The 27,851-nt window shown below is 37.3% G+C and overlaps 1 protein-coding gene across 3 annotated transcripts in view; it reads right to left on the reverse strand.

The window, feature by feature from the left end:
* The window catches only part of fnip1 (folliculin interacting protein 1), a 58,999-nt gene that overhangs the window by 5,745 nt on the left and 25,403 nt on the right, over positions 1 to 27,851 (reverse strand). For 2 of the 3 annotated variants that reach the window (XM_002934366.5, XM_031898794.1), the window contains 14 exons: positions 22,686 to 22,823; positions 20,773 to 20,873; positions 20,221 to 20,295; positions 19,438 to 19,529; positions 17,615 to 17,698; positions 16,256 to 16,327; positions 15,274 to 15,409; positions 14,469 to 14,670; positions 13,874 to 13,959; positions 8,373 to 8,519; positions 4,363 to 4,532; positions 2,160 to 3,570; positions 1,361 to 1,529; positions 390 to 587 (listed from right to left, as the gene is read on the reverse strand). In XM_002934366.5, coding sequence (XP_002934412.3) covers positions 390 to 587; positions 1,361 to 1,529; positions 2,160 to 3,570; positions 4,363 to 4,532; positions 8,373 to 8,519; positions 13,874 to 13,959; positions 14,469 to 14,670; positions 15,274 to 15,409; positions 16,256 to 16,327; positions 17,615 to 17,698; positions 19,438 to 19,529; positions 20,221 to 20,295; positions 20,773 to 20,873; positions 22,686 to 22,823 — 3,081 coding nt within the window. The remainder of the gene's footprint in view (positions 1 to 389; positions 588 to 1,360; positions 1,530 to 2,159; positions 3,571 to 4,362; positions 4,533 to 8,372; positions 8,520 to 13,873; positions 13,960 to 14,468; positions 14,671 to 15,273; positions 15,410 to 16,255; positions 16,328 to 17,614; positions 17,699 to 19,437; positions 19,530 to 20,220; positions 20,296 to 20,772; positions 20,874 to 22,685; positions 22,824 to 27,851) is intronic. The other variant, XM_004912836.4, reaches the window with a different exon arrangement.

A 27,851-nucleotide genomic window follows, 5' to 3' on the forward strand; every position in this document is an offset into this window, starting at 1 on the left:
GACTGAGTAGGGTCAGCACATTACTTTATTTAGATAAGGCATTAATAATTTATTAATGGGACTTGGGTGTCATTATTTGGTTGAGGAGACACCTCAGGCAACATAACTATATATATATATCTTTCTAGGATAAAAGTTGTTTGTAACCTTCATACCTTTCATACATAATAAAAGTAGTAAGATGTGCTTTTGGGGGTGGGCTCAGACATATACCCATGCTCCCTTTAGTCTTTCATCAGCATTTCACTTGCTTCTCTATACTACATGTATGTGTATATATTCATAATTGTATATACTATTCCACTATGCACATACACAGCTCCAACGTAAAGATAATTATAAATAACTATAAGATGGAAATACATAACTAAGATATTGCTATTACGTACAAAGTTTGCAGACAAGTTGTGTTTGTACAGTTGGACCGTGGAATGAAGTAAACTGGAGACAAGACTGGATACCAGCACCTCCTTGCCCAGTTTGTTATCAGTTGTCCTTCTCTGGCTACTGGCCACCTGGACTGTCCATTTATCAACGTCTGCGAGAATGCAGACAGCCTCCGCAATGGGCTCATCCAAGACTGGATGCTTAAAAGAGAAAAAAATAAAAATAAGAGCAGTTACATTTATACATGTCATAGCAATAAACAATAAAGGGGTGTAGCTGTATGGCAGGACCCAACAAAGTAAAGCTACTTTATGATAGGCAAGACATTGGTCGCTTTTGCTAGTATGAGTACTGGAAGTCAGGTTGCTCCTATACAGAATATTGACTTCCAATAACTTTGTGAAGTGTTGGGGCTGTATTTTAGGGTAGCGCTAGGATTTGGCCCTAGAGCTGCCTGAAAATGAGGAACAAGGAAAGGCTTAATAAATAGGGGAAAATGTTATAGTCCCTAACCTCAATTCAGGGCCAGTGCTGCACTTTGCTTTCAAAAAAAAAAAAAAAAAGGTACCCAGCTGGGTTACTAATCCAGTAAACACCACAATGCCATCTAGTATCCTGCCCCCCTGAGCAGTGTATCAAGTGTCAGTAAAAATCAATGAAAGAAGCACAGTACTGCATATACACCAGAAAAGATTTCTGTTTGGACAAGCCTTCTGAATAACAATCTGTGGATTCTGGCAATTGCCAGAGGGGATGTTCTAAGATGCCATAGGCAGTCACAATTTATTGGGCCTGTGGGTGGTTGTTTGGGTCTCTTGGCACTTGAAATGTCAGGGCCTATATTGCATCCCAGTCCAGACCTGGCCAAGCCTGCACAATCTGGGGCTTGCAAAGTCTTTAACATTAGTTCCCCTTTAATTTCTAAGATGATTACAGTTTTTCATCCATTACTTTTCAAGAAAGGTCTACCTACCTGTACAGCATGTGATAGATCTGACATCAGACACTGCCTCAGCTTTTCTTCGTTTGATATCCCTTGCAGAACAAAGTCTGGTACATAGGACGAGCAGTAGCCAGCCAGCAATGACCTTCCGAAATTGGCAATGTTGGGCTTCACAGAATTGACCTCTACCAATTTTGACCTGCAGAACAAGGCATTTTAAGCAGCTCGGAAAACCAATGCTTTATTAAACATTCATACCTGAAGAAACTAATTTAAATAGAAACTTGAATAATTTCACTATTAAACTGCATTAAAACCCATCAAACTTTAGACCATAGTGTCTCAATGCTCCATATTAGAGAAGGGTTAAACTCCAACCTAAATCCTGTACACCAGTCCCCTCTTGTGCAATGCCTGACCTAAATATGCCTCCCTACAATGTCAGCTACAGAACTGCATGGATCCCCCAAAGTACTTTATATGCATGTCTTTCTAGCACTCTCTAGGTCAGTCTTTCTGGTTACCTGCCCATAGTTCTGCTGAAGGAAGGAAAGGGGTACATCACTCCAGTTTATCATAACACAAGTCACACGACTGAGGGCACCTGGGAAACTAAACACGTCTAGTCCCATGTTAAATTTCAAGATTAAATATTCAGTGCAGGATTCTGCTAAAGGAGCACTATTAACTATTTTTGTAAAAAAAACAAACAAAAAAACATGTTCTGCTGTAATAAAATTACTTTAAGCAAAGAATGGGCAGGTTATATAAAGCAGCAAGGCAATAGTGTTCTGCTGGGAAACAAAGGCACAGTACATAGACTACTTACCCAGGAAAAGCCATTTCTTCTTCTTCCATCCAATCTTCTTGCTCAGGCCCGTAATAATTAATAGTGGGCCTGAGAAGCTCATGGCCTGTGTCTTCACTCTCACTATCACCCAAAGCACTGTCTGAACTCTCATTCCTTGGAATGTCCCAGTCAGCGCCAGATGTGGCTTTCTTTTCAGAGTCTTTATCCCCATGGGGGATAGATACAGAGACTTGGTCTCTTTGGTCCTGCTCAGCAGAGCATTTTTTACATAAATTCACATGAACAGAAGTCAGTAAATTACAGTTTGTTTTCTCTTCCTTACAAAAGCTGTTAGGAGTTTCTAAGCTAATGTCACTGTCAGATCTGTCTTTCATCTCCTCCCTTGGAATATCATCAATGATTTTCGCTTCAATAGAGCCATCCTCTGGAAAATACTCATCAAACATTTCCGGATGAAAACATTTCCAGTTCTGAGATTTAGCTGCCACTCTGGGAAGCTTCACTTCACTTGATGTACCACCAGTTTTTTGGTCCTCGGCCACCTGTATTCTTTCACTACTTTCCTCAGCAACTGTCCTATCCTCCTGTCCTGGTTTAAGGTGGTGCTTGCTAATCTGATCTGCTACAGTTTGGCTTTTAATTTCTATATCTGAGTCAGGTGACATAGAATCCCCAATCAAAAATGTCACCTTGTTCAGTGGATGGCCAGAACTGCAAGGCATTGCTGCTGACTGGGTCTTATCGGGAGGCTTTTTCTCTACAGATATTTCATTAGTCTGTATTCCTTTGACTGACAAGCTCTCAGAGTCCAGAAATTCCTCGCCCTTCTCCACTTTACAGTCTGGCTCAATGCCTGTTACAGCCAGAGCATTTTTATCTATGGCAGCTGATCCTATGTTAATTACTGTCTCTATCTTTGTATCGAAGCGAGTTAGTGATTTATCTTTGTACAGTTTAGCATAAGCAGTTTCTTCCCGGCAAGTGGCTGTAGGAACAGAATGACTCCCCTTTAAAGCAGTTTCCTTTAGATCTTTATTTGATCTATGAGCATCACTGTTTTCTTGAGTGGCTTCATCTTTATTATTTTGCTGGTCAGTAAGAGGACACTGGCAACACTGGCACCTATTTCCAAGTGGTTTAGATTCATCTGGATCTGAAGTTAACAAACAGCCCTTGTTTTTGTGCATTGTAATCAGAACATAATCCGATTCTTCCACCTCTCCTTTCTCTAGCATGGTAGTAATGACTGTACCAGGCATAACAATAGCCTCATCCTCTCCACTTTCCAGGAGATGAGTCTCTTGAAGTTCAGAGCACCTGATGAAGTATGTGAGGAAATAGAGCAACCTCTGCACAAGGTCTTGGCGTTTTCCAATAACCACCGTCCGAGCAAGCCGAACAGGAGATCCAATCGCTCCATATAAGTCTCCTGCAATAAAAGATATGCTGATACTTAATACAGATGCATATCCTGTACGTGTAATTAAACAATACTGTGCAATGAGCCCAATAGAAAATACATATTTAGAGAGTGTAAAATTCTCAAAAGTGAGCTTAAAGTTTTCCATACATAAAATTCAAAGTGTTTTATTGGGTTAGTGGGGGTCTGTTTGGAAATGTGTACTGGAAATGTCAGGGCCTGTTTTGAATTCCAGTCTGTACCTGTTTGTAACTTAGGTGAAAAAAGTGCTATCGCTAGCATAGAACATGTAAAGTTCTAAGAATGACAATTTAATCTAAGGGCAAAAAAAGTCACAAGAAAGATGCAGTGACTAAAATCTTTTGTAATGATTAATGCTTGCTGAGACAAATTCTCTGTAGTTTACAGAACTGAAATGATTGAAATTAAGAGGTTTTTTTTGTGGAATGGACAACAACAAGGACAGAGTTACCTACAAAGCATAAGCTTTTATGCTATCACAGCTGGCATCCAACACCAGATGGCAGCATAGCTCAATTAATAAAACAATCCACCACACCCAGAGGATAATTTGTAAATAACAGGAGCTTTACAGGCTCTACTAAAATGATAATGACATTGTCTGCTAAAGTAGTATCATCCAAGTTAGGTAGTGAGCATGTCAAACAGAATTTATTTAAGGATATAATCTTTGTAGAGCAATACTCAGAGAGTCATGTTGATTTTATTACAAATCGAGCACTTACAAAAGATGATAAAAAGCATTTATAAGAAATCCTACAATGCCCTATACCAGCTTACCTAGTTGTGCCCATAAAGGGTTATAAGGGTGAGTCTTTGCCAGCATGTCGACACTCTGAGATGAATGCTTCTCAAGGAAAATCTTTATGGGGGGCTGTCCATTAGGCATGACAGTAGGAACCCATGCCAGATGGTTTGTGAGAACAGCAGTGAGCAGAGCTGGTAGAAACCTGAAATAAGAAATACACATCATGGTATTACATTTGACATTCATAGTCATAAAAAGTGCTGCTGTTTTGCGCTGGTTGTGTAGTGTGCTAGTTACAATTTTCTTGCTAACCTAATTTGTGTGTCATTTTTCATTATTCTATTCCACACTATACATAGTAAAGCTATGTCAATTGTTGGTACCTTAAAGGAATATTTTACTGATGCAATCCCACCAAATGCAAGAGTTCCACTCTGGAGCAGATCAGTATGCTAAACAAATATATCAGTATATACATTAATGGAAATATATGCATTTTATTTTAGCTTAAGCAGATAGTAAAGTACAAAAGGGTTTAGCTGTGAATGCAGAACATATTTTTTTCCTCCACGTATTTGTTTTCCCACTGTTTCCAATACTCTACCTAAATTGAAAAGGAAACATTCGCCTGAATATAGGAGAAAAATACTGCTCAAATAAAGAAAATGTGATTTTAAGCAATTTTCCATTATTCTACTTTTGCTATTAAAATCAGTATCTGTCTGTCCTTTTCTCTTCTCTGCTTTACCCGACTCCTAAGACACTGTAGTAAAATCTAGCTCTCCTCTTGGCAGACTTCAACTCCCACAATACCTTGCAAGTGCTACGCAAAGAAGCATGCAAGGAGAGTGGAGTTTTGGCTAGACTGTTTCAACAGTCAGGAACTGCCCTGCAGAGTACTGCTTTCAATAGCTTTCACAAATAAGAGTTGATATCATTTACAGTATGTAATTATTGTATAATAGAAGGTTGTTTAAAATTACTTTATGCTATTTTTTCATTATAGTTTCCCTTTAAGGTAAAATAAATATTTGCTACTAAACCTATTTGTCCACTAAATACTAGAGTTTACCCATGTACCACCTTGAGACCAATTGTAGCTACTTCCAATTTTTTTATGTGTTTTACTGGCGGCATTAGCAAACTGACTGTCAATATTTAGCCAAGAGACACCCCAGGCTATATTTTGTAGTATTCAGTAGTGGTAATTGTGGGATTACTGGTTGGAAATTTCACAGCAAATTTCTTTATGGAATTTGGATACAGAATAGAATTTTCAATACAGACCCCTATGTTATAAACACATCAAGTTGTTTTACTATATTTGAATGAGCTACTGGTAACATTCATTATGTGTGAAGTGGTTTCAAGAATCAATTCAAGCAAAAACATTGCTATAAAGCATGGGCAATAGTGTTTACCAGAATTACAGTCACTAGGCCTCCTGAATGCATGCTTACTATGTGCTTAAAGAGTGGAAGTTTATTTCACTTTGTGGGGTGCTCCTTGGCAGGTGTTCCTGTTAGGATAAAAACGCACTGGCCAGTGGAGAAAACACTAAGCGCTGTGCTGGCATCTCATTACATTGAGATCTACATTCCCTTGGTATTTATTTGAGGGCAGTAGAGTAAATCTCCACTGCGCATTTGTGCAGGAATTTGCACAAGGGATGCCTGGGATGCAGGTAGTAAAATGTTGTCACAGGGCTTGAACAGTTATTTAAACAGGCCGGCGAACTTCTCTCCTAACAGGAGCACCGGCCAGTGATCTATTTCAGAGAGAGATGCCTAACATTTTGGCACCCCCAGTGAAATAGACTTTACTTGTCTCTGTGCTGCTGTTAGTTGCCCGAGTTTAGGGACCAACTCACTATATACAATATATAAATATAATATACTGTGTATGTGTATTCAATGTAAGGCTAATTAGTAATTATTTGATTTATATTATATAGCCGCATAGAAAGCAATGTTTTCTGCATCAGAATTTAATAATCAGCCCTGCAACATCAGCTATTATGACAGACAAACCTCATTTTCTGCTTGATAATTTGCAGGACCCTTAAGCTTAACTTCACTACAGCTGCTCAGAGCACACTGAGAATGCTGCTGACACTTCTAACAAAATCCAAGATGGGGAACTCCTGCACAAATCTCTGAAGGCCTGGATCACTACTGTTTTAAGGTGGCTATACATGCACTGCTATTATCATACAAAATGTTGTTTCTACCAATATCAGTAAAAGCCTTACATATTGGTTGCCTTGTCGATCTTTCCTAGAAAATAAAAACATGCACCTGCCCTAATACCCGGTAAAGAGTGGCATAGCGTGAACACAAAAGGCAAAGCACGTGGGTCTTTTTTTTATCATCTCTGGTCCAGGCTGTGCCAGTTAAATAGGAAATAAAATACAGCAAAACTAAGTTCATATATGTGACGCCAATCTGCTGTCCTTCTCCAATAAATATGCTTTATATACAGCACACAGTCAAGTAGGACTGTCAGAAGAAAAAAGAAAAAAACTTTGGGCAACCACTCTTGCACACACGGGTGTCTTGGCCTTTGCCTTACCCCTGTATTAATAGTCATCAATAACAGTATGTATATATATATATATATATATATATATATATATATATATATATATACCCAGTGCTTAATAAATTCACTAATAAGATAGTGGAGCCACCAGGGGTTGGGGATTTGCTTGACAAATAGATTTTTGTTTTCCTTTTTAAATTCTATCAAGATGCTTCCTCAGCAGCAATTAATTAAACCTTTCTAGGTCATTTTAAAGTGCCCCGATAACACAACTGGGTCAGTTTGCTTCACTATATAATGCATTAGAAACAAAAAGTACATTCAAATCCTATTTAAAGCATCTGCACATCTAAACAGGGCAACAATGACAGTAATGCAGACAGAAGTAATACAACAAAGGGGATGAGATTATTTTATGTCTCAAGCAGAATCCTTCCTAGGTTCACATGATGCACTGCGATCTCCATTCTGTCTCTATTATAAGTCGCCAGCTTATGTGACCTCGCTATTTAAAAGAGGATTTATGATGTAGAAATACATTTGCTTGAGCTACTTACTTGGTTAGTTTAAAGGGGAACTATATGTTATGAACAATTTATACATATAATTGATATCATTAATATAATGTCAAATTGTGTTAAATAACCAGTAATTAATGTCCTTTTACATCACCACTAAATGGAAAATATGGTAAAAGGTGCAGAGCCCTGGTGAGCCCTGTATATCAGTATTTAATGAATGCTTTTGGTAGAATGTCAATACAGGCCTAAGAAATTCTGTGTCCCCTGACACTCCTGTGGCCACCTATGTTTACATCCCTCACAGGCCATGTGCAAGGTGCCCCATACAGTCATCCATAGCCTAGCCCCTAGCCCCCCTAGACACCTAGGAGTATATTTATTATGCTGTGTAAAAAAGTGGAGTCAAGCATTACCAGTGATGTTGCCCAGGGCAACCAATCAGCAATAAGATTTCAACAGTTAGAAAACCAAAGCAAAGCATCGGATTGGCTGTTATGAGCAACATCACCGGTCTCCACTTTTTAATCAGCATGATAAATATACCCCCTAGTGTAGGGTGTAAAGTGCCTTTAGGAGTATTTTCCATTGGTAATTTTTTCTCCCTTTTAAATTTGCCAGTGGGCTATGAAAGATCACATAATTCCATAATTAAAACTGATTATCCCAAGGATAGAATGACCTTCCAGCAGCGAGCCAAGATTCTTGGCTAACCTGTAGATTGTAAGCCTGACATCCCTGTAGTAAATGAAACTAAAGAAATACAACTTTCCGATCAATAGCTAGCTTCTTGTTGTGTGCTAGGTGAACTCCACCTGCTAAACGTATTCTTTTTTTAAACCATTTTTCCCTTTTGCAATTTCTGGAATTGGCCATGCTACAGATTTATGTAGCACTAAACATTTTTTACACATAAATTAGCATCACTATCCCATAACTATGTGCACATGTATAAAAGTTAAGATGAAAAAAATGTTCTTTACTGGTTTTTTGAAGCGTGTTCCATCAGGAAGACAAATTCCTTCATGAAGCGCTGGCAAAGGTGGTTTTTCTCAGGCACCCCGGACATCATGGTTAACCAAACAGGCTCTGGGATCCTTGGCATTGTGTAAAGATTACATATTGTTGTTCTGGGTAATACAAGAACATAAAATACAGAGCTGTATTAATGCACTGTTCTGCAAAATCAATATGTTGCTTAGCAAACAATGCACAGATAACGAACATCTATATTTACTGTTTCATTAGAATATGGGCCATATAACTTTTTAACTTAATATACAAAATTTTCTGAAAATAAACCAACTTTGGAACTGTCAAATGAGTGCTTAGTAATTAGTGCTTGGATGTAAAAACAAATACCCAGCATACTTCCTTTGCAGGTGACTGGGGTGGGGGGGAGGGCTGCAGAGGTATAAAGCTGTTGCTTTTAATTCCACTAGCAGATTTTTACAGGCACTGCTTCAGCAGATCAAGAGGCCCTTGTTGTCTGAAGGTGCTAAAATATGCCTGTGAGTCTTGTGACACATTATTTACTATTCTGGTAACCCCTGGCTGAATCTGCGCCCGATAGTGTTTCCTCCAAGAGAGATCAGATTCCGCTGGCTGCTCTCCAGCACACATGTGACTGCAATAAAGGGAACCCTCCACAGCAGAAGGGAGTGTATAAATGGTTCAGCAACCAAGGGCAGGGCACAGTGGCTATGTGTACACAGGCTAACACCCTGCTCCTCTGGCTTCTTATCACACACAATCAGCTTAACTGATTCAATGCCAGAAGCTATAGAGCACGTAGAGCCGCATTTTCCTGTATTCTAGACATGGGAAAACCTTACTTTTAATACCGTATAATTCCCCATAATTTCCCTCTTGTGTTCCAAACAGTGATCTCTGGATAACTGAATCTATATATTTTGGATGTTTGGGACCTGTTATCCAGAATGCCCGGGACCTGGGGTTTTCCGGATAAGGAATCGTTCCGTAATTTGGATCTCCATAATTTAAGTCTGCTAAAATCATTTAAATAATAAATAAACCCATTAAGACTGTTTTGCCCCCAATAAGGATTAATTATATCTTAGTTGGGATCAAGTACAAGGTACTGTTTTATTACTACAGAGAAAAAGGAAATCATTTTTAAAAATGATAATGATTTTTTTTATAATGAAGTCTATGGGAGATGGCCTTTCCGTAATTCAGAACTGTCTGGATAACGGGTTTCCGGTTAAGGGATACCATACCTGTACTATCACAGCAGTAGTCACTACCATGCTTTAAGCACATGCAATTTTAGAATATTTCACACCAAGGCATGAAAATCAGGCTGTGTACAAAAGCCAAGAGAACAGAATAAAGTATAAAAAAAAAAAAAAGAAAAGAAAAAAAATTGCTAAAATATGTAAGTCTGAGATTCTCATCTAACTTAAATTTTCTCAAAACAATATACGCCAGACGTCTCCTCCAGGACTCTAAATCAGTTTGCTGCACTTATGCAGAGAAAAGAAAAGGACTACTATTAATAGCAGGCATTTAATAGGAATTACAGTCACATAAATATGTGTAACCCCACTGAAAAGCTACAATTACATTTTTGCTTTTACATTTTTCTTCCTGTCACCAATAATATCTAGAATATCATTTGGTGTAAGCACAGGTTTGGGACCTGTTATCCAGAATGCTTGGGCAGGACCTGGGGTTTTCCAACCTTTCTAAAAAAAAATAATTTAAACATGAATTAAACCCAATGGGATTGTTTTTTCTTCATTATATCTGAGTTAGGATCAAGTACAAGCTATTGTTTTATTATCACAAAGAAAAAGTAAATAATTTTAAAAAAATTAAATTACAGGTATGGGATCCCTTATTGGATCCCGTTATCCAGAAAGTTCAGAATTACAGATAAGGCCAATAAAATGCTTTTTAGCAGATTTAATGTAAAGGGATCCAAATTACAGAAAGATCCCTTATCCCGAAAACACCAAGTCCTGGGCATTCTGGATAACAGGTCCCATACCTGTACTTGATTAAAATAGAGTATATGAGAGATGGCCTTCCTGTAATTTGGAACTTTCTGGATAAAGGGTTTCTGGATAACCAATCCCATACCTGTATGTAGAATTGCTTTTTGACCCATTGTTGCAGACAGATTTGGCCACATTGCTGTGTCACAGATTCTGAATAAAGATCAGTGATTTGCCTGGGACAACATAGTGCATGTACCTATTTAAACTTCCTAATGATGCCTGGTTCTTATCTAGGTAAATGCTAGATGTTTGCAATTTACTATAGAAAATATGTCCCACCAAAGAAATAAATGATCCCTCTGCAAGAAACAGGGAAATACACCTTATGGCAGATTTACATTTAAAACATAGCTACTACTTAGTAGCAGCCATTTACTGAAAACAAGTGATTTACTAACAAAAGGTTTCATAAAACCAATGCTTGTAAGAATTTAGAATGCCAAACGTTGCGCTGTATAAAACAAAAAAAAAAAAAAAAGCAATAAATGACTCCATAAAAAGGTTACTAGGGCAGCTTCCCTTGCTGTATATCTGAAAATGCTACCTATGCCTATATAATAACATGCTGATGCTCCAGAAGGGAGAAATGACACTTCTATAAATGGAGTGTGAAATGCAAATGCCCACTGTCTGGCTACATCAGCAATATTATATTATTAATATTACTCAGATTGTTTACTGCTATTCCAAGATAAATAACTCCTTCGGTATGTCTGGTTATTTCCCAGGTAGTTAAAGGACCATCTGCCTGCGTTCATACCCGTCATGAGAAACTATTACTGGTAAACACCATGTGGAGAGATTATTGCTCAGGTAGAATATGCCCCAGAATTCTGGCATCCACCTATGTCCTGTTAAGGGCATTTCTTGGCGAGCATAATATCTGGGCCAGCTGCATCTGACCTTACAGAAGGATACTGGCCAAAGCAGTGAAGATAGCTTGAGATTACTATTTTTTTGCAGCAGTTCATAAATGAATCTGGTTTAAATTTAGTGAGCGATTAGAAGAAACAGGACCCTCGGCCAGTCACTTGCCAACACATGACTGTAAAGTTAAGTAGTGGACTTTGTGCACCTGCTCTGCTCAGACTGTATCACTGCATTTGTTTTTCATCCTTTCAGAATAGGATTATTCAGACATAAAAGCCTTTACAGTATTAAAGGGAACCAATTAACAGCACAGAAGTCTGTAATTTCCTTTGGTGTGGTGACGTTTCATTAATGTCTGAGCTGCCCAATTTACTCTGACATCAATTATAATGCTGTTATTTATTTTTCTAAGGCTAATGTTACAACTGGGGCATTCTACACTGGTGGAAATATGCCCGAAACCATGCATACCTCTTGTCTATATGTTAAATGTAGAATGCCTGTTAAATGTAGTATGCCTGTAACCGCTGGTATAAGAAGGCTATGACTTCAAAACTATGAAGTTAGCTTTTTCCAGCCAAAAAACGGTGGTTTTGGGTGTGTCTCCACTGATGTATTTCTGCCGGAGAGATTGCCAGGTCTGACATTACCCTGACCAAAGAATAAACTATTATCTATAGAATTTAGACAATGTTGTAACTAGGACAATCCAAAGGGCTACATTAATAAATAAGCTGTTAATCATATTAAATAGTCTAAAAGCATCCAGCAGGAAATTTAATGTAATTAATGTAATTATAAATGATAGAATGTAAGCACCAATAAGGCAGGGACAATGTAAATAACAAACATCAGTGCTGTTTATAAAAGGTTTAAACTCTGTAAATCAATGAAACATTGGGTGCCAGTTGCTTTCAATATGATAAATATAACACAGTAGCTATCCAAATAAACATCTCATTCAAACCCATAGCTGGAGTCAAACCAGACCTTTGTAAAGGAGTGGACAACCTTCAATGAGTGATTAAAAGCGAACCCCCATATGCAATGAAAGGCACAAGCTTTTCTTATGAGCAATAACCCATAGCAACCAAAAAGATATGTGTATTATTATAAATATCTGACCAGTAATTCCACCTTTTGATTAGTTGAGCTTAGCACCTTTTATTACATAATCCCATTTATTAGTGTAACAGGGCTAATAAACTCAATTTTTAAAAGGAGGAATGGGGGAACAAGGACAAATAATAAAGCACTTCAAGTTTTAGGAATCTTTTTCTTCTGCAAAACATAAACCAGACGGAGTCAATGGAATACACCACTGTCATAAATAACAAAGTACCACTCTGCAAAGGTTTGAATGAAAAAAATTCTGGCACCATACTAAGCACAAGTGGTAGATTCCTACATTTCAAGAAGAGTACAGAGCTTAATATGCTGAGAATGCTTGTCCATCAATTTCCATAACATAAGCTTCTGCAGGAAAGTGCAATAAGATGGCAACACGGTTCCTCAGTTTATCTGAACAGGAAAACCCAAATATATTCAACACAAAAACATGTGTCTAGCTAATAAATTCAATACAGAAATGACAACCTTCACAGATCTCGTTTTGTGTATGTGCACTTTGCTACTGCTGAGACACTATGTTCACATAATATAAGTGCTATGGAGGTAAATATGATTTCTGCTCTCCTCTGCGAAGAATCCAAAAACTGTGCAGAAATGCAAAGCAGGAGGTCATATGGAAGAAATGATTCAGTATCACATGCCATGGAAAAGTGACTTACACTGCAGAATGATTTGATCTCATGATTTAGCCATACACTGAAATTTTTGCCACTGAAGCAAATTTAATCGTCAGCTACGCGCTTATAAGAATCATATGACCTTCAAAGTCAGAATAAATATGAATCTGTAATAAAAATTCTCTGATAACAGTGCCTCACATTTGTTATGCATTTTTTTGCTTTTACTTGCTAAAAAAAGGCTAATAAAAGGTTTTAGCACACACTGAAATATTATGGCTTCAATTTAAATGTAAATACGTCAACCAGGCAAAGTGTAGTATGTCAGTAAGAAAGCATAGGCACAAAATGGCCATAGATCCTGCTCACTATGCTTGGAACAAATTTCTGTCTCTGATGTAGATCCCTGCACAGATCAAAATGTTACGGTGGTCATTAGTGACATTGTATAAATTATAGCCACTTCAAGAATATGAGTTATATATATGTCTGACAATATACTGAATACACCGGTTTTGTGCTGCTGGAGCTCCTTATGACTGCACCTCTTCATAAATATGGGGTTATGTATCATATTTGTGTATTTGTTTAAAAAACACTCTTCTTGCATACAGAAAAGTGATAACTAATGGTGAAAAGCGCAGTAGAAATAACTGTGGCAATGACAAGGTCATGTTACAAAGGTGATTATCTGCATCAGAAACCTCTTTCACCACTTCACTTCATGCCAACTACAATAACACAGACATATTTAAGAACTATATCTGGGTCTTTTATATAACCCACTAAAGGTAAAAGCAACTGCAAAACTAAAAATTAGATAGGGAGAGTCTCAGAACTCACCTGAAATCATTTAAGGCATCTACAATTTTGTTGTACGCTAAGCTTCTCTGACTTGGATCTGCAGATCTGCGGCTCATTTTCATAGCCTTTATAAAAAATAAAAAAAAATTTAAAATGACAACACTGAAATATGTGTATACTGAAAAAGCAACATATTGCATATGTATAAAATCGGTTTTGTAACTAGAACTTACTGGGCCACACAGCAATATCAATTTAGGGCCCCCTAAATGTTGGGAATAAGACATATTAGCAAAATGGCTTATTAGTCAATGCCCCAATGGACCCCTTTACATCCACAGACCCTTGGCAGTTGAAGGATATGCTTCCTATATAGTTACACCCCTGTACTTAAAAAGAAAATGTATTGATGTAGTAAAAAATGTATGGCTGCAGCATTCACAGGTAGTGCCTGCAGTAATAATCAGTGGCAGTCCAACAAATATAGAAATAAAGGAAAATTTTAAGCTGATACCCCTGAATTTGGCATTAACAGCATAATATATATTCAGTAACCTTTCATAATCAATAAACTCCAAAATTATAATACAAAAAACTGACCGTTTTAATTTACAGATGATAATATTTGAGGTACCTGCTCTATTGCACATTTGAGTTTGTTCATGTGACTCTCAAAAAGTGGAAAATGAGAGAAGAAGAACTCATGGAACTTGTTATTTTCTTCGTCATCTTTTGACAGCGAAAATATAACTCCAATGGCAATTTTCTTTTTTCGAGCAATTCCCAGATTGGGTCCACAGCCATCATCTGACATATTAAAGCTTTCTTCGATGGACCTATAAAATATACAAATTATTTGGGGGAGGAAAATTAACTTTACTGTAAGGTATTTTGTCCACTTATATAAATGTCTCCAACACAGCCTCAGAAACAATGGCTTCCCCTGGAGAGAAAACACCAAGTAGAAAAAAAAACATTGTAATAAATTTGGCAGAAGATGGTATTTCGATGGCAATTTACCCTGAGTGTTCCTCATTTTATTTTCTCCCATATATAATAAAAGGTATAACATTTGCCCATGTGCAGCAACCCATAGCAACCAATGAGATGTTTGATTGTGGATAGGTGACTAGTAAATGCTACCTGCTGATTGGTTGCTAAAGGTGATTAAAAACTGTAGCAAACTTTGCTATTTATATTTAATAACCCCTATAGTTTGCAAGTATATGAACCCTTATCTGAACACATATGATCCAGAAAGCTCTGAAATATGGGAAGGCAATTTCCCATAGAGCCAATAATTCATTATTTCCAAGAAAGATTTGTCCTTGCACAGATAACAGAATATTGTATCTCCTCCTTGTTGAATTAGTATTCTTACCTTACTATCTAGCTAGGCAAGGACATTACAAAAATGGCAGACACAATAAAATTCTTACCATCTTGGAAAGACCCCATTCTCCAGACTTGTAGTTTGACTACGACGCCAGCGGCGTTGGTAACTACTGGCACAGCTGCTATTAAGGGAGGAGCTTGGTGAAGGAAACGGTGTTATAAGAAGGCTGCTGAGGGAAGCTATTTAAAAAAAACAGAGAGAGAACATGGAGTTATAATATTTTCAGGTACTTCGGGTATACTTTAACATGTGTACGAGCATTGCACAACAGGAATCAGAGTAATACAGGACACCATTTATGAAGTGAAATCACCCCAATGACATAGCACAAGATGAATGATGTACTTGTTTCTATATGAGGCATCTTCATGGGTAGAGTAGTGATGTTCTAGGCCTGAAAGCCTGTCTCTTTCCTTTTGTGCTTTATTCTTAAAACGCAAGTGTCTGAACCTATAAAACCTGGATTAGCAGCTATAGTACTGTACGTTGCCCAAATCAATGTGTAACCAGGTGCATGCAAGTTCAAGAAGCTAGCATCATGTTCACTTGCACTTTAGAGAAGCCCATTTGAAATACAAAGTACAAATGGTTTGGAGCTTTAAATTTAAACAGTGTCTCAAGCCGATGGGGGATTTTGCCCCAGTCCTATGACAAATATAACTATGAGAGCAAGTTACGAGAACTGCAAACATTTTACATGGGTTGGAAGGAAGCAAAGCATTTGTTCATATTTGGGTGGGGGGAAAATACATTTTCATAGTGTAAGCAATAAAATCCATCAGTGTTACAGGTAGAGGATTAATATCAATCTAGCAGAAATCTCAGAAGTAAAGACTGGACTGTTGAAGAAACCACGTGGCTGACAGGTAAGCTTTTCTAAGCATGAAGAGAATGGCATTAGAACTATTACAGTTTTCTGCCTCACTAATTAACATAACACTATTGTACTGAACAAAAAAGACATTATTTCTTTTGACAATTGAATCTCTTAAAGTAACCCTACTATCGCCATCAGTAAACCTCACCAGATCTTGCTATGCCACTGTCTCTGTCATCTTTAAATCCTCTTCCAGGCATGTCCATAGGATTGCTGTGGACTAGAATAAAAAAAAAAATTACTGTGAAGAATAAACAGATAAAACGTGTAACATAAATACCTGGTGCGTGCTTATTTTATCTTCTACTTACTTTGTGAAAGTTATCATTTTCAGTGGAGCACACATAATTTAATCACAATAACTAGAGTTTTGGAATTGTCATGCAAACCAACCACCAAAAGCTGTTCCCTGCTGAAAAATGACTACACTTTCCAAATTCATCCAGCAAACAAAGAAATAATGCTCCAATGAGGATTTTAAGACTATGACTTGTTAAATTTTAGTTTTTAATTTCATGAAGGTAGCAATTCCACAGGCATAAAAAATAAGTGCATATTATTGAAAGTGTAATTCAGGTTGGCGAGAGCATAAGTTGATTGGAAATAAGGCTTTAATAAAAAAAATGTGGAATGCGTATCTTAGGTTTGCATTTGTTAAGGAAAGTCTTAGCTTGTTCAGCAGGGATTTTAATATCTGAAATGACAGGTCATGTGCTTGTGTGTGAATCAGGACTGGCAAACACAGTATTCTGGAAGCATGCAAGTTTCTTCTGATAGTTGTGCTCAGCTCTGGAAATAAGTTCCTGTTCTATTGTCCCAGGGCTACTAAATCATACTAAAAATGTTGTGCTAAGCTAAACCTACAGATTTTTTATTTCTGCCTCAAAACCCATACAGTAATAGTGACACTGGTACTATACTAAGGGGAATGAAGAATGCTGGCTCCTGCTTATAATCAGTCAGGGTACAAGAGGGGATATCTTGGCTATTTCTCCTGAATCCTCCCATATAACTGTGGCCTACCAAACAATTCACCAATCGGTATCCAGGCTACAAAATGAATTGCTGTACTGAAAAACTGCTAACAGAGATAATATGCTACCTCAGTGGTGGTTAAGACGTTACAAGCCTGGCTCCATTTCTGGCAGTGACTGTTGGGTTAATTCTTTGTGGCTTTAGGCAAGATGCCCATTTCTTCTTCCTTCATAGATTTAGACCATAAGCTCTAAATGGCAGGGACTTACCGTGTCTAAAAACAAGTGTAATGTGGTGCATGCAACTTCTAGGGCCATATAAGAATAACATATAAGGTATATTGTAGGAAAAAAATCATTACATAATAATAAAATTAGAACTCAGTTCCAGTTAGAACAAGTACCTTTCACTTATAACTTGGATGCTTGTTTATTTTCTTAGTCAGTCCTACTTCCAGAGCTGAGCCCTAAGAGATCATGCACTGGTGTATACACACATACACACACACTACACTAAGCCTCACGCAGCACACCTGCAAAGAAAGAGGCACTCCTGATCAGACGGAGCGGACCCTGCTCTGAGAATGCCCGTCTGGGGCTGCAAAGCTGAGACAGACCTACATGTTGAAGTGTAAAATATACAGGTAAAAGGATAAAGGTTAGCAGAACAAAATATAGCCTGAAGGAGCAATAAACCGTGGAGAAAAAAAATGGGTTATTGTTAGACAGACATGAAAACGAGTACAAGAACTCTGGATAAGTGGCAGAAATCTCTAACATTAATTGCTTTAGCAAGGCACAAATGGTTATTGCCTTTCTGCCAGCTGCAGTAGAGTACAAGCTTTTACACGTGTACTTACTAATGCATGGCACTTTGGCACAGCACTGTAGTTGGACACTATGATCATTTTGTTGGCCGTTTTGATCCAGAAAAGCAAGAAAGGTCTTTCCATAAAGCCTTCTGGACGGCAGAACAGATGCCCCAAAATTATTTTTAGCTATCTCTAATTATATAATTTTATAGAATAATGAGCAAATCATTCCTTAAACAAAAATACAAATAAGAGACATTTTAAACAAAATGCTTAAATGCCAAAATTAATGCAACTCTGCTCACACTTCAACAAAAACCCAACTTATTCAAGTATCCAAATACCAGTCTGGTTGGCATAATTTTCAGTGTTTTCGTGTGCACCCAATTTTTGTGCACCCACTATTGACACAGGGTGCTATGGGAATCCTGGAGCTACAGCACAGAGGGGGCAGTAGCTGCAGGGTTCCTCTGCATCACTACGAGCACAAACACTTGATATAGAGCAGGAGAAAGGCAACAGCTGCAAGCACATCTGTACGGAAGTGCAAGGAGCACATTTTAAAGCAAGTACCCTTAATGAGTTTGGTTTACATGCAACTGACTGCAGGGAAATTTGCACAACTGTGCTTGCTGTTGTAACAGGCACCTATATTGTTTATATCTAGGGCTTTAAGTAAAAGACTATAATAAATAATGGTGCATCATTTATTGAAATGGTCTATCCTCCAAGGTCATCTGAATTAAACAAGAAAAGGGAATACAACACAAAACATTAATTATGCATTTGCCTTGAATTTTTTAAGGGCAAGACAAAATGGATTTTCTGGTGAACCATAAAATAACATAATCAGTTAAAAAACCCTGAATACATATGTTGTTTATACATGTTCTCTAGCTTCTTCTACCACATAGACATTAATAAAAATAGTCTTCACCCACACCAACAAATAATGAAACCCCACTGTAAAATAAAAGATACTTTAAGTTGCCAAGTAGTTACATGACCACATAAAAGACAACAGGGTAAATATATATTTAATACTTCTTTCTTCAGTAAGATCTTACCCAATACCAGTTATGGTAATGTCTTACTGGAAACTGAACTGCTGATCACTTTAAAACTTTTTAAATGTACATTAATTACATATACAAAATATAAAATAATACATAGAACATCTTGGCTAACTCAAGACCCACATGTAAAATCATACATGGTGCTTTTTGACTAGCTCAAGACCACCATGGACTTTTTGTGTGAAGATCTAAAGATGCCCCCAGTAGCTCCCCATCTTCTTTCTGCTGAATCCCAACATATGTTCTAGGCTGCTGTCAGTTACCTGAGCTTAGGAACAAACTCACATACAATATATATAACATGTAAACGTCACTATACAATATGGCGGACTTCAGTAGACAACCTTGAAGGCCTGGAACATTACAGTTATAGGTCTGCTGAACCTCTGGGCAAGTATAATAAATGCAGTATATAAATTACATCATTTCTGAACACTAATGCACAATTCATTTGTAAAATGACAGTACCTATATTCCCAAGAAGCCCATTCATGATGCTGCTGTTATCTGCCTTTAAGGTGTTTTGATCCTGGTTGATGAACTCAAAGCTGTCTTGAAGTCTGGAAGAGAATAATACCATTTACTAATGTCAGAAGAGATTTATATAAATCACATCATACTTAGTTTGACAATGATTTGCAGAGGGCTACTCTGTGACTTTTTTTGCAGCTATTTGTTAATCAAAATTATAGCCATTCACTCGCATTAAGGGGTTCCTTATTGCACTACTGTAGATACACATGCAAATAATGGAAACATTTATTTTGTGTTTATTAAAGGGCAAAAAACCTTCTCATTGGTACCATTTTTCTTAAATCTGTAGATATTTTCTTTATATCTGTAGATCTAAAGTAAATACAATCTGAAACCCCAAATCCCACTTAATTGAATACAAATGTATACAGAATACTTCAGGCAAAATCTTGCCTGAAAATCTAATGCCAGATATCATCAAGATTGTATATGAGTGTTAATGCAAGGTAACTACAACAAATATTTATACAATTGTTTATATATTTTGAAGCCAGGTAAGGTTCACATGGATTCTGTGCACTGCAGTCTAACCACCCTTTTAGATACATTTAAAAATGGTAATTGCTGAATTTTAGATAAACCGCTTTAATTCAATATGTCAGCTCCACAGATTCTTCTGTCATTTAAGTGGACATTAACCCTTTGGCACCTGTGCTGCCTAGGGATGATAGTGAAATATAATTCAACATATTCAAGATTTGCTGCACATGTACTTACGCATTAAGACTTCCACAGATACTACTCCCAGTTCGTGCAGTAAATACTTTGCTTAGCATAAGCTGGGGAGGAGATCTACAAAATTAAAATCAGGATATCAATGAATTGAACTTTGGTCACTGGTGCAACAAAACTAGATTCCTGAAAATAAAGACGGCATATAGACTGTTACATTGTTATATAACCACAGACTTCACATATCTAACCAGAAAATAAATGTAATCTACAAGAAGGCTTTGTCGGGTCACCAGTCCACTTTTAGTCACAGACTCAATACAACTTATTTTATGTTAGAACTGTAAGTAACCGGGAAGGACAATACAAAGCTTGCAGAGTATACAATTTACCAGCACAGACAGATTTTAAATTATTTCCTATTAAAGGAAATACAATGAGAAGTAATTATTAAGAGCAACGTGTACATTATAAGTTAACTAATTTACAGGGGATAGCATTTATGTTGCCTGAGTGAACTAATCACTTTCTAACACTGAGGCAACATGAAATCTATCCCACGCGAATTAAACTCTGAGAATTACATATTACACTTACCGTATTTGGTGTATTTTCAGAGTGGAACCTTTGTAACTCATGGCTACTGACCCAAACATCATCTCTCCAAGCATGCTGGCATCAGCAGGGCACCGAGATCCCTGTCAAAAAGATTTTTATTTTTAATGTGCTTAAACAACACTTGGAAAAAACTGTCAGAGTTGGAAATTCTCCTGTGTTTTATTTATCCAGTTTACATTTTGGGCGATAGACTAGCCCCCAGCAAATCTAGTTTAATCTAATGCAATCAAATTTTGATAATGATATTATTGTTGCAGGGAATTCCCTAAGGCCTACAGGGCAATTTTGTGAGCTGTGTTTTTTGGTGTGGTGCCACCAATCACTGTGTTGAATGGTAAACATCCGCTAAACTCTGGCAATTTCCAGCATGTTTGGTTCTCTTTTGAAAAACAGGCTGTGTGCCATTGGCCTTGCAGAACACTGTTTAGGCACTGTACCGTTTAAGTTCAGATTTCTTTTTTAAACTGGAAACACAGGGCAATGCATTTTATTACAAACTGATCCAAACTGATCACAGAATTTCATCAGAGAATGCACTTAAAGGTTAAACTGTCTTTACCATCAACATTTCCGATTTTTCCTGCAGAAGGTTTATCCCCGCTGCAAAAAAATGAATTGCAATGCATGTCTATGGTAAATTCCTGCAACTCAAAAACATTTATTTTCATTTATCAACAGCCACATTGATAAATACCTTAACCATGCCTTAATCAATTAAGACATCAGAAATGATTCACAATTTATTTATATTAACAGTTTTATTTACAATTATTAGTTTATTTTTGCTAAATTTGCCCCATGATTAATTTTTTTTTTACTTGCTGTCCATTTTGTGACATAAATGTATTTTATAAACTGTCATTCCTGGGTAATTCTGGCAATCACAGTTCACACACACACGTCTTACCTGTTTTTCAAAACACTGAGACAAGAATATTAACATTTGAAATAACAGTTTATTTTGCTGCCAATATAGCAATAACTAATAATGTTAGGAAGCATTTCTGTTATGTTGTAGTCCTGTTTATCTGAAAGCCCTTTTCAATGGTGTGAATTTTTATTCATGAGACAGGTATTTATTGAATTTACGCTATCATAATCACTTCCACTTAGCCCTGCAGGAGACACTGAGGCACAAAAAGTGGGTCTCTCTTTCTCAAGCAAGCACTCCGAGCAGAGGAACATGCACCCCAATTATGTCTGAACAAGCAAATTACAGAAATGCACAGTTCCTGTTAGCATACAATTACACAGACAGCAGCGGCAGCAGGTTGACTGTGATATTTTAGGGATAGTGAAATATAAAACACTTGTCATCCCTGCAAGTTAGCTTGACAGAAAGAATATTTATTTGTGTCAGATGACTACCTTCTCCTCTGGCCAAAATCCCTTCTCTTATGTAAAATGTAACTCAAGCCAAGTGAGGAGATCCCAGCCAGGCAGCAAGTGGAACAAGTCAGTCACATGCAATTGTCAATTTAACTCTTCTTTGCTTCTGTGGGATGGAGAGGGCAATATATATATATATATATATATATATATATATATATAAACATTATCCCAATTCCAATTTCCCAAAGAGGAAAATGTACTGGTGGCTATTAATAGAGGCATGCAATTAGTAGAAAATAAATGCATGCTGGACTACATTGATTATACCACTGGAACAACCTGATTAACCAAACAGCAATTACAATTACCTTTTAAATGCAAGGTTTAAGCCAGGGCTGGTGCATATTTGAATATATCACAATTACTGTAAAATGTAACAATTGCTAGATCAGTTAAACAGATCACATAAGCTAGCTTATCACCAGCCCCTCAGGACCTATACTGTAGTACAGCAAGAGCAAAAGAGCCCAATATTGCCTGTGGCTTGCAGAAGGGGTTACCTGGTACTTTGGGCACTGCTCTTTAGTGTCAGATGCCAGGGAGTTTGTTGAACTGTCCAAAGATGTCGAGCTGTCCCCTCCTGGCTTGAGCTGGCAGCATTTCCCCAACACTTTCACCTGAGCATCAATCACAAGTTTCTACAGAGGAAAGACAGAAAAACATAATCTTTCAAGCACCAATAGTCTTGGCATATTTGAACTCACACACAGAGGGATTTAATATATATTGATCCCTTTTACCGTTTTAGTTGTATTGTTACAGTTCAAAACAAGAAAATATAAGGATATCTTAATGTGCATGAATATGCTCCTCTATATGACCAGATGTTTAAAACCATCATGTGCTAATGTACCAAAAGCAATATATAAACATATACAAACAATACATATAAACAATAACAACACTGAGGCATGTATACAGGAGCACAAAGACTCTCTGTATATAAATGCCTATGTCCACCTCTTCTTTTATTTATTATTTATTCACTGACCAACAGTTCAAAGATAACCTGTTTATTCATGGATGCTGCTAATGTAAAAAAGACAAGATATTTCTGCATTTTTGTTATATGATCTGTTTTAGTTTAAAGTTGCAGTTCCCCTTGCAAACACATTTTCCAGTGCAGTTGTTTTTAAACAGTACATCAGAAATAATGACTTCTATAACTGTTTTCTGCATGTTTTTTTGCAGTTTTTAAAAATGGACTTAATGGATTTAATTTTCAACACCATGGTACCGGGAGCGGCATACCTTACTTGTGCCAGCCCCCTACACAAAAAACTTCAGAGAGGCCTGGAACAAAGCAGCAAACCCTACCTGGCCCCCATTCCTCCAACCACTTATGTACAAATCCCTGCTCATCTGTCACTGTTCTCACAAGGCAGATTTTGGGCACAATACACATATAAAACCCCCAAATGGCCAAAATTCTTAATGTGGAAGCTAATTATGTTACTACTACATACTGGACAACCTAGGCAAAGTAAACACATAGTATGAGAGCATAATGGTAATACTTGAGTAGGGGCTGAAGGTTCAATAGTTTAATGGTTTAAAGTCAGCTCTCCTCCAGCCAAGGCTACATTTCTCACAGTGCCTAGCCTGCGTCTTCAGAAATGACAATACTCAGTGAAAAGCATGTAACGATGGGACGGAAATGTGGAATATGGAGAAACATAGACAAAACGAGTAATGAAAAGAATGTGTTACATGCTGGGAGATATGGTAAGGGACAAAGAATGGCACGTGGGGGCAAGGGCAAAAAATAGAAAAAGACAAATAAAGAATTCTTGCAAACCCAGAACAGCGAACTGGAAAACACCATAGGACATTCGAGAATTAGTGAGCATGTTTTGTAATGTGTATTTATACACACAGCAAAGAACAGATTTATGCAGAGATAAACAATGTAATTCATCAGCCATAATCACTGTATTAGTTGTGATGATTCGTGACAAGTAACTTTTAAGCTGCATAAAAATATAATTCACTTAATGATACTTTGTAGAAAATATATGCCATTACCAACAACAAGAAAGAAAATAAACAGCAATCAGAATAATATGCAACATTAGACAGTCATGGCAGCTTTGACAGATCTATTAGCAAAGCTGCCTCTCTAGTTACAGAGCAGCCAACTTTGATACCCATGCAAAATGTCACTTGACCATCTTATTTTTGAGATAAAGTTGACCTTGAGTGCAAAAAGTCCTTCTTGTTAACCTGACATCTCTGCCTGCTGAGCATATTAAATGCCACTAACGAAGCATTTCTTTGACATTACATGATCTCATGTATTCTCTGTAAAGGTGTACATATCCTTGGGCATCTTTTAAAACTAGCACAAATGTTCTAGGTACATTCATTTATTATACACATAATCACCACGACCAAAGGAATATAGAAGCCTCAGGTTTGCAATTCATGCTGGGTCTGAGGTTCGGACCCCCCCAAAAAACCCAATGGTTAAGAAACCGTAGACCCCAATGACTATATACAACATACATATATATACTATATAACACAATATTCTTAACACTTCACTACCTGCCAAAGTCTCTGCACAGTTTTCATAGATTTAAATTGGCTGATGATCCTGTAGTACTATGTACCATCATCACAGGGATCCCAAAGTTTGAAACCTACAAGTAAGTAGTAGTTCTCAGATAGTTGTTGCTTGTTATAATACAGTTTGCACTTCCTCTGTCATTTGCAATAACAGTTAGACTATGCAGCAACACAGATATATTTACAAGAACCTGGAGAGCACACTTAATTTGCAGTGAAGTAGTGTAGTTTTATTGAGATATCTTATAGCACTACATGTTTCGGCTAAACAGCCTTCCTCGGGTGCATGCATATGCAGCAACACAGAGACAGTTTTGAGTAGATCACATCACCTTTATATAATAGGCCTAATAGTTCTACACGGTACACATTCAGGACAGGTGTCTATTCTACATAAGGTATTTTGATAAAACTGTTAATAAATGATAAATATGGCTGGGTTTCATTTGTTGCATTCAATTAACAAATGAGTAATCCTTGGCCAACAAAAAATGTCTGCTAAAAATTCGCACTTCTTATTTCAGTCAATTGGAAAGACATGAGGTCATCCCGGCCGTGGAACAGCTCTAAAGCTGCAGCACCCTAACCACAAGTGGGAGTCAAGACAGACTCTCTAACATCAAATTACAGCCAGACAATGACAATAGCTTTATAAAAAGAATACATTTCTTATAAGTTAGTAAGGACAAGGAAAGGCAAAATATCCCGCTGTCATTTGGCCTGCGCATCATTAATAGTTGATTGCTCATAGTGCTGCCCTTACTAGGCCCAGTTCAGTTCTCACTTCCAATTGTACCTTATTCCTGTATGCAGCAGCTAACAAGGGAGTGCTTCTTTAACCCATGAGGCACAGGTTCTGGGCCAAACTATTATTACACCAGCCTTGTGCCAAATAGCACTAGTTAGCTTGAAATATGCACAACATTTAGTCTGTACAAGGCTGGTACCAGGGAGAATGCCTTTAATGGGTTGCTATAAGGCAGAGGTCCCGAACCTTTTTTTTTTTTTTTTTTTTTTTTAAACCTTTTTTACGTTTAAATGTAAAAAATGTTAGGGAACAATGAAAGCATGAAAACATTTCCTAGGGGGTGACCAATAAAGGCTGTGATTGGTTATTTAATAGCCCAAAGATGACTGGCAGACTACAGTACACATGATCTTTATGCTTCCAAATCTTGTCTTTAAGTCAGAAAAAATTAAAACCTGCTTTGAGGCCACTGGGAGCAACATCAGAGAGGTTGGTGAGCAGCATGTTGCTCATGAGCCACAGGTTGGGGACCACTGCTATAGTGCACACACTACTTTACAATACTGGTTTCAAAAGTTTTTTCCCTGGGCCTGTACACCTTTTAGAAAAACAACACCGCCCATGGAATCACACTGCCATGTTACTTACATTTCCCAGTAGTCCCTGGCACGTGCACAGTAGAGTAAAATCAAGAATATGTATTTTATATCACAAACCCAAGCTGGGGGAGCTAACTCCCTGGCCCAGGGGAAAAAAAACTTTTATTTTTGGCACCTTCATTAACCTTTCCTTGCCATTTATAGGGTTGGTCATCTTTAAATTAAGAATATCAATTTGCAATTGGTCTTATTTTAATTTGTGGTTTTTCCTGTAGTACCTCTCCAAAGCTTTGAGGAATCTGTGTCTGCATATTCAATAATAATAGCAAATGTTTTGCAGATTGTACTTGTATGGTAACCTCACTGCGGTAGGTTGAAAAGAGCCAAACAATCAATTTAGTGTTAAATACTGCTAATATTACTTACTGTCTGTCCCTGCTGTTATTAAAAGATATAAGGAAAGAAGTATTAAAGAATCATGACTTAATTGACGTTACCCATGAATCACTACTCTTCTGCAACTTGCACAGTTGAAAGGAATGCACACACTGTAGTAAGAAATTCCAGCATTACAACTCTGATAAAAAGACACATTTCATTATAACTATATGAGTCATTACATTATTGGCTACTCCCAGAAAGTCACAAATTAAACATACATACATAGAAAACACAAATATCCTGACCACAAACAGTTAAAAATGAAGTTGAAAACAGCAATCTGACGTTAAGTGATATTAATGTATGCCGACTATGCTTGTTCATTTATAAGAGAATGTGTTTACAGTTTGCTCACAAGATAGCCTTATAACTTGACAGAGAAAAACAGGGAGGAGTGTGCGGGAGTCATATGATTGCACTATAGACTTGTGAAGTAAAACTGCAGTTTATCTCTGACCCAACAAACAAGCTTTCTGGCTCGGCTCCGTCAGGCATGTGACAGAAACCACGCTGATTCCGCTGGCGACCAGCACCGTGTAGAAACAAACCACACACTCTTCATCCAAGATAAAAAAAAAAGGGGGGGGGTTTCAAGTTCCTTATATAAACACAGTTTGGAAAACAAATTTTAGGTAGGAAAATTAGGCGCGTGAAAGGTTTTCATGATTTTTATTGTAACTTTTCCAATAAAAAAAAACAGACAAAATGCTTGGAATCTAGAAAGCTTAATGCTTGGGGCTGGATAATAAGGTGGGTCACCATCTAGGATATGGGACCTAAACCCCAAAAAATACATTGATAGACTTGGGAATGCTTCTCTGAGCACTTTTTCTATTTACATTTATTTTACCGTTTAGTGGATATTTATTTGAACTTTGCTACTGCTCCAGTCACCCACAGTAACCAATCAGCAGGTAGCACTTACTGGATATTTGTTTAAAAACAAACATCTGATTGGTTCTTATGGGTGATTCGACCTGTACAAGCATAAGGGGGCTCATTTATGGTTTTTTGAGAATCGTCTTCAAGTAAATCAATAGCAGAAAATGTGAGTCAGTTCCTGAACTCCTTTTTAATGCAAGTGATTGCTTTTGTATTTTTCCCTGATACTATTTTACAAAACCCTTTTATTTTTTCCACCAGTGGGTTTTTTTTTTTTTTTTGTTAAAACCTGGCTTCAAAATGAGGTTCACTTACTGCACTAAGTGTGGGAGTGCTGCTTTTTCCTCAAACCTCTGATATAAAATCACAACGGCCATAGTTTATGAAGAAATCCTTTTAACTTTAAAGGGAAACTAAACTCAAACATG

Source organism: Xenopus tropicalis, chromosome 3, assembly GCF_000004195.4.
Source record: "Xenopus tropicalis strain Nigerian chromosome 3, UCB_Xtro_10.0, whole genome shotgun sequence".
NCBI lineage: Eukaryota > Metazoa > Chordata > Amphibia > Anura > Pipidae > Xenopus > Xenopus tropicalis.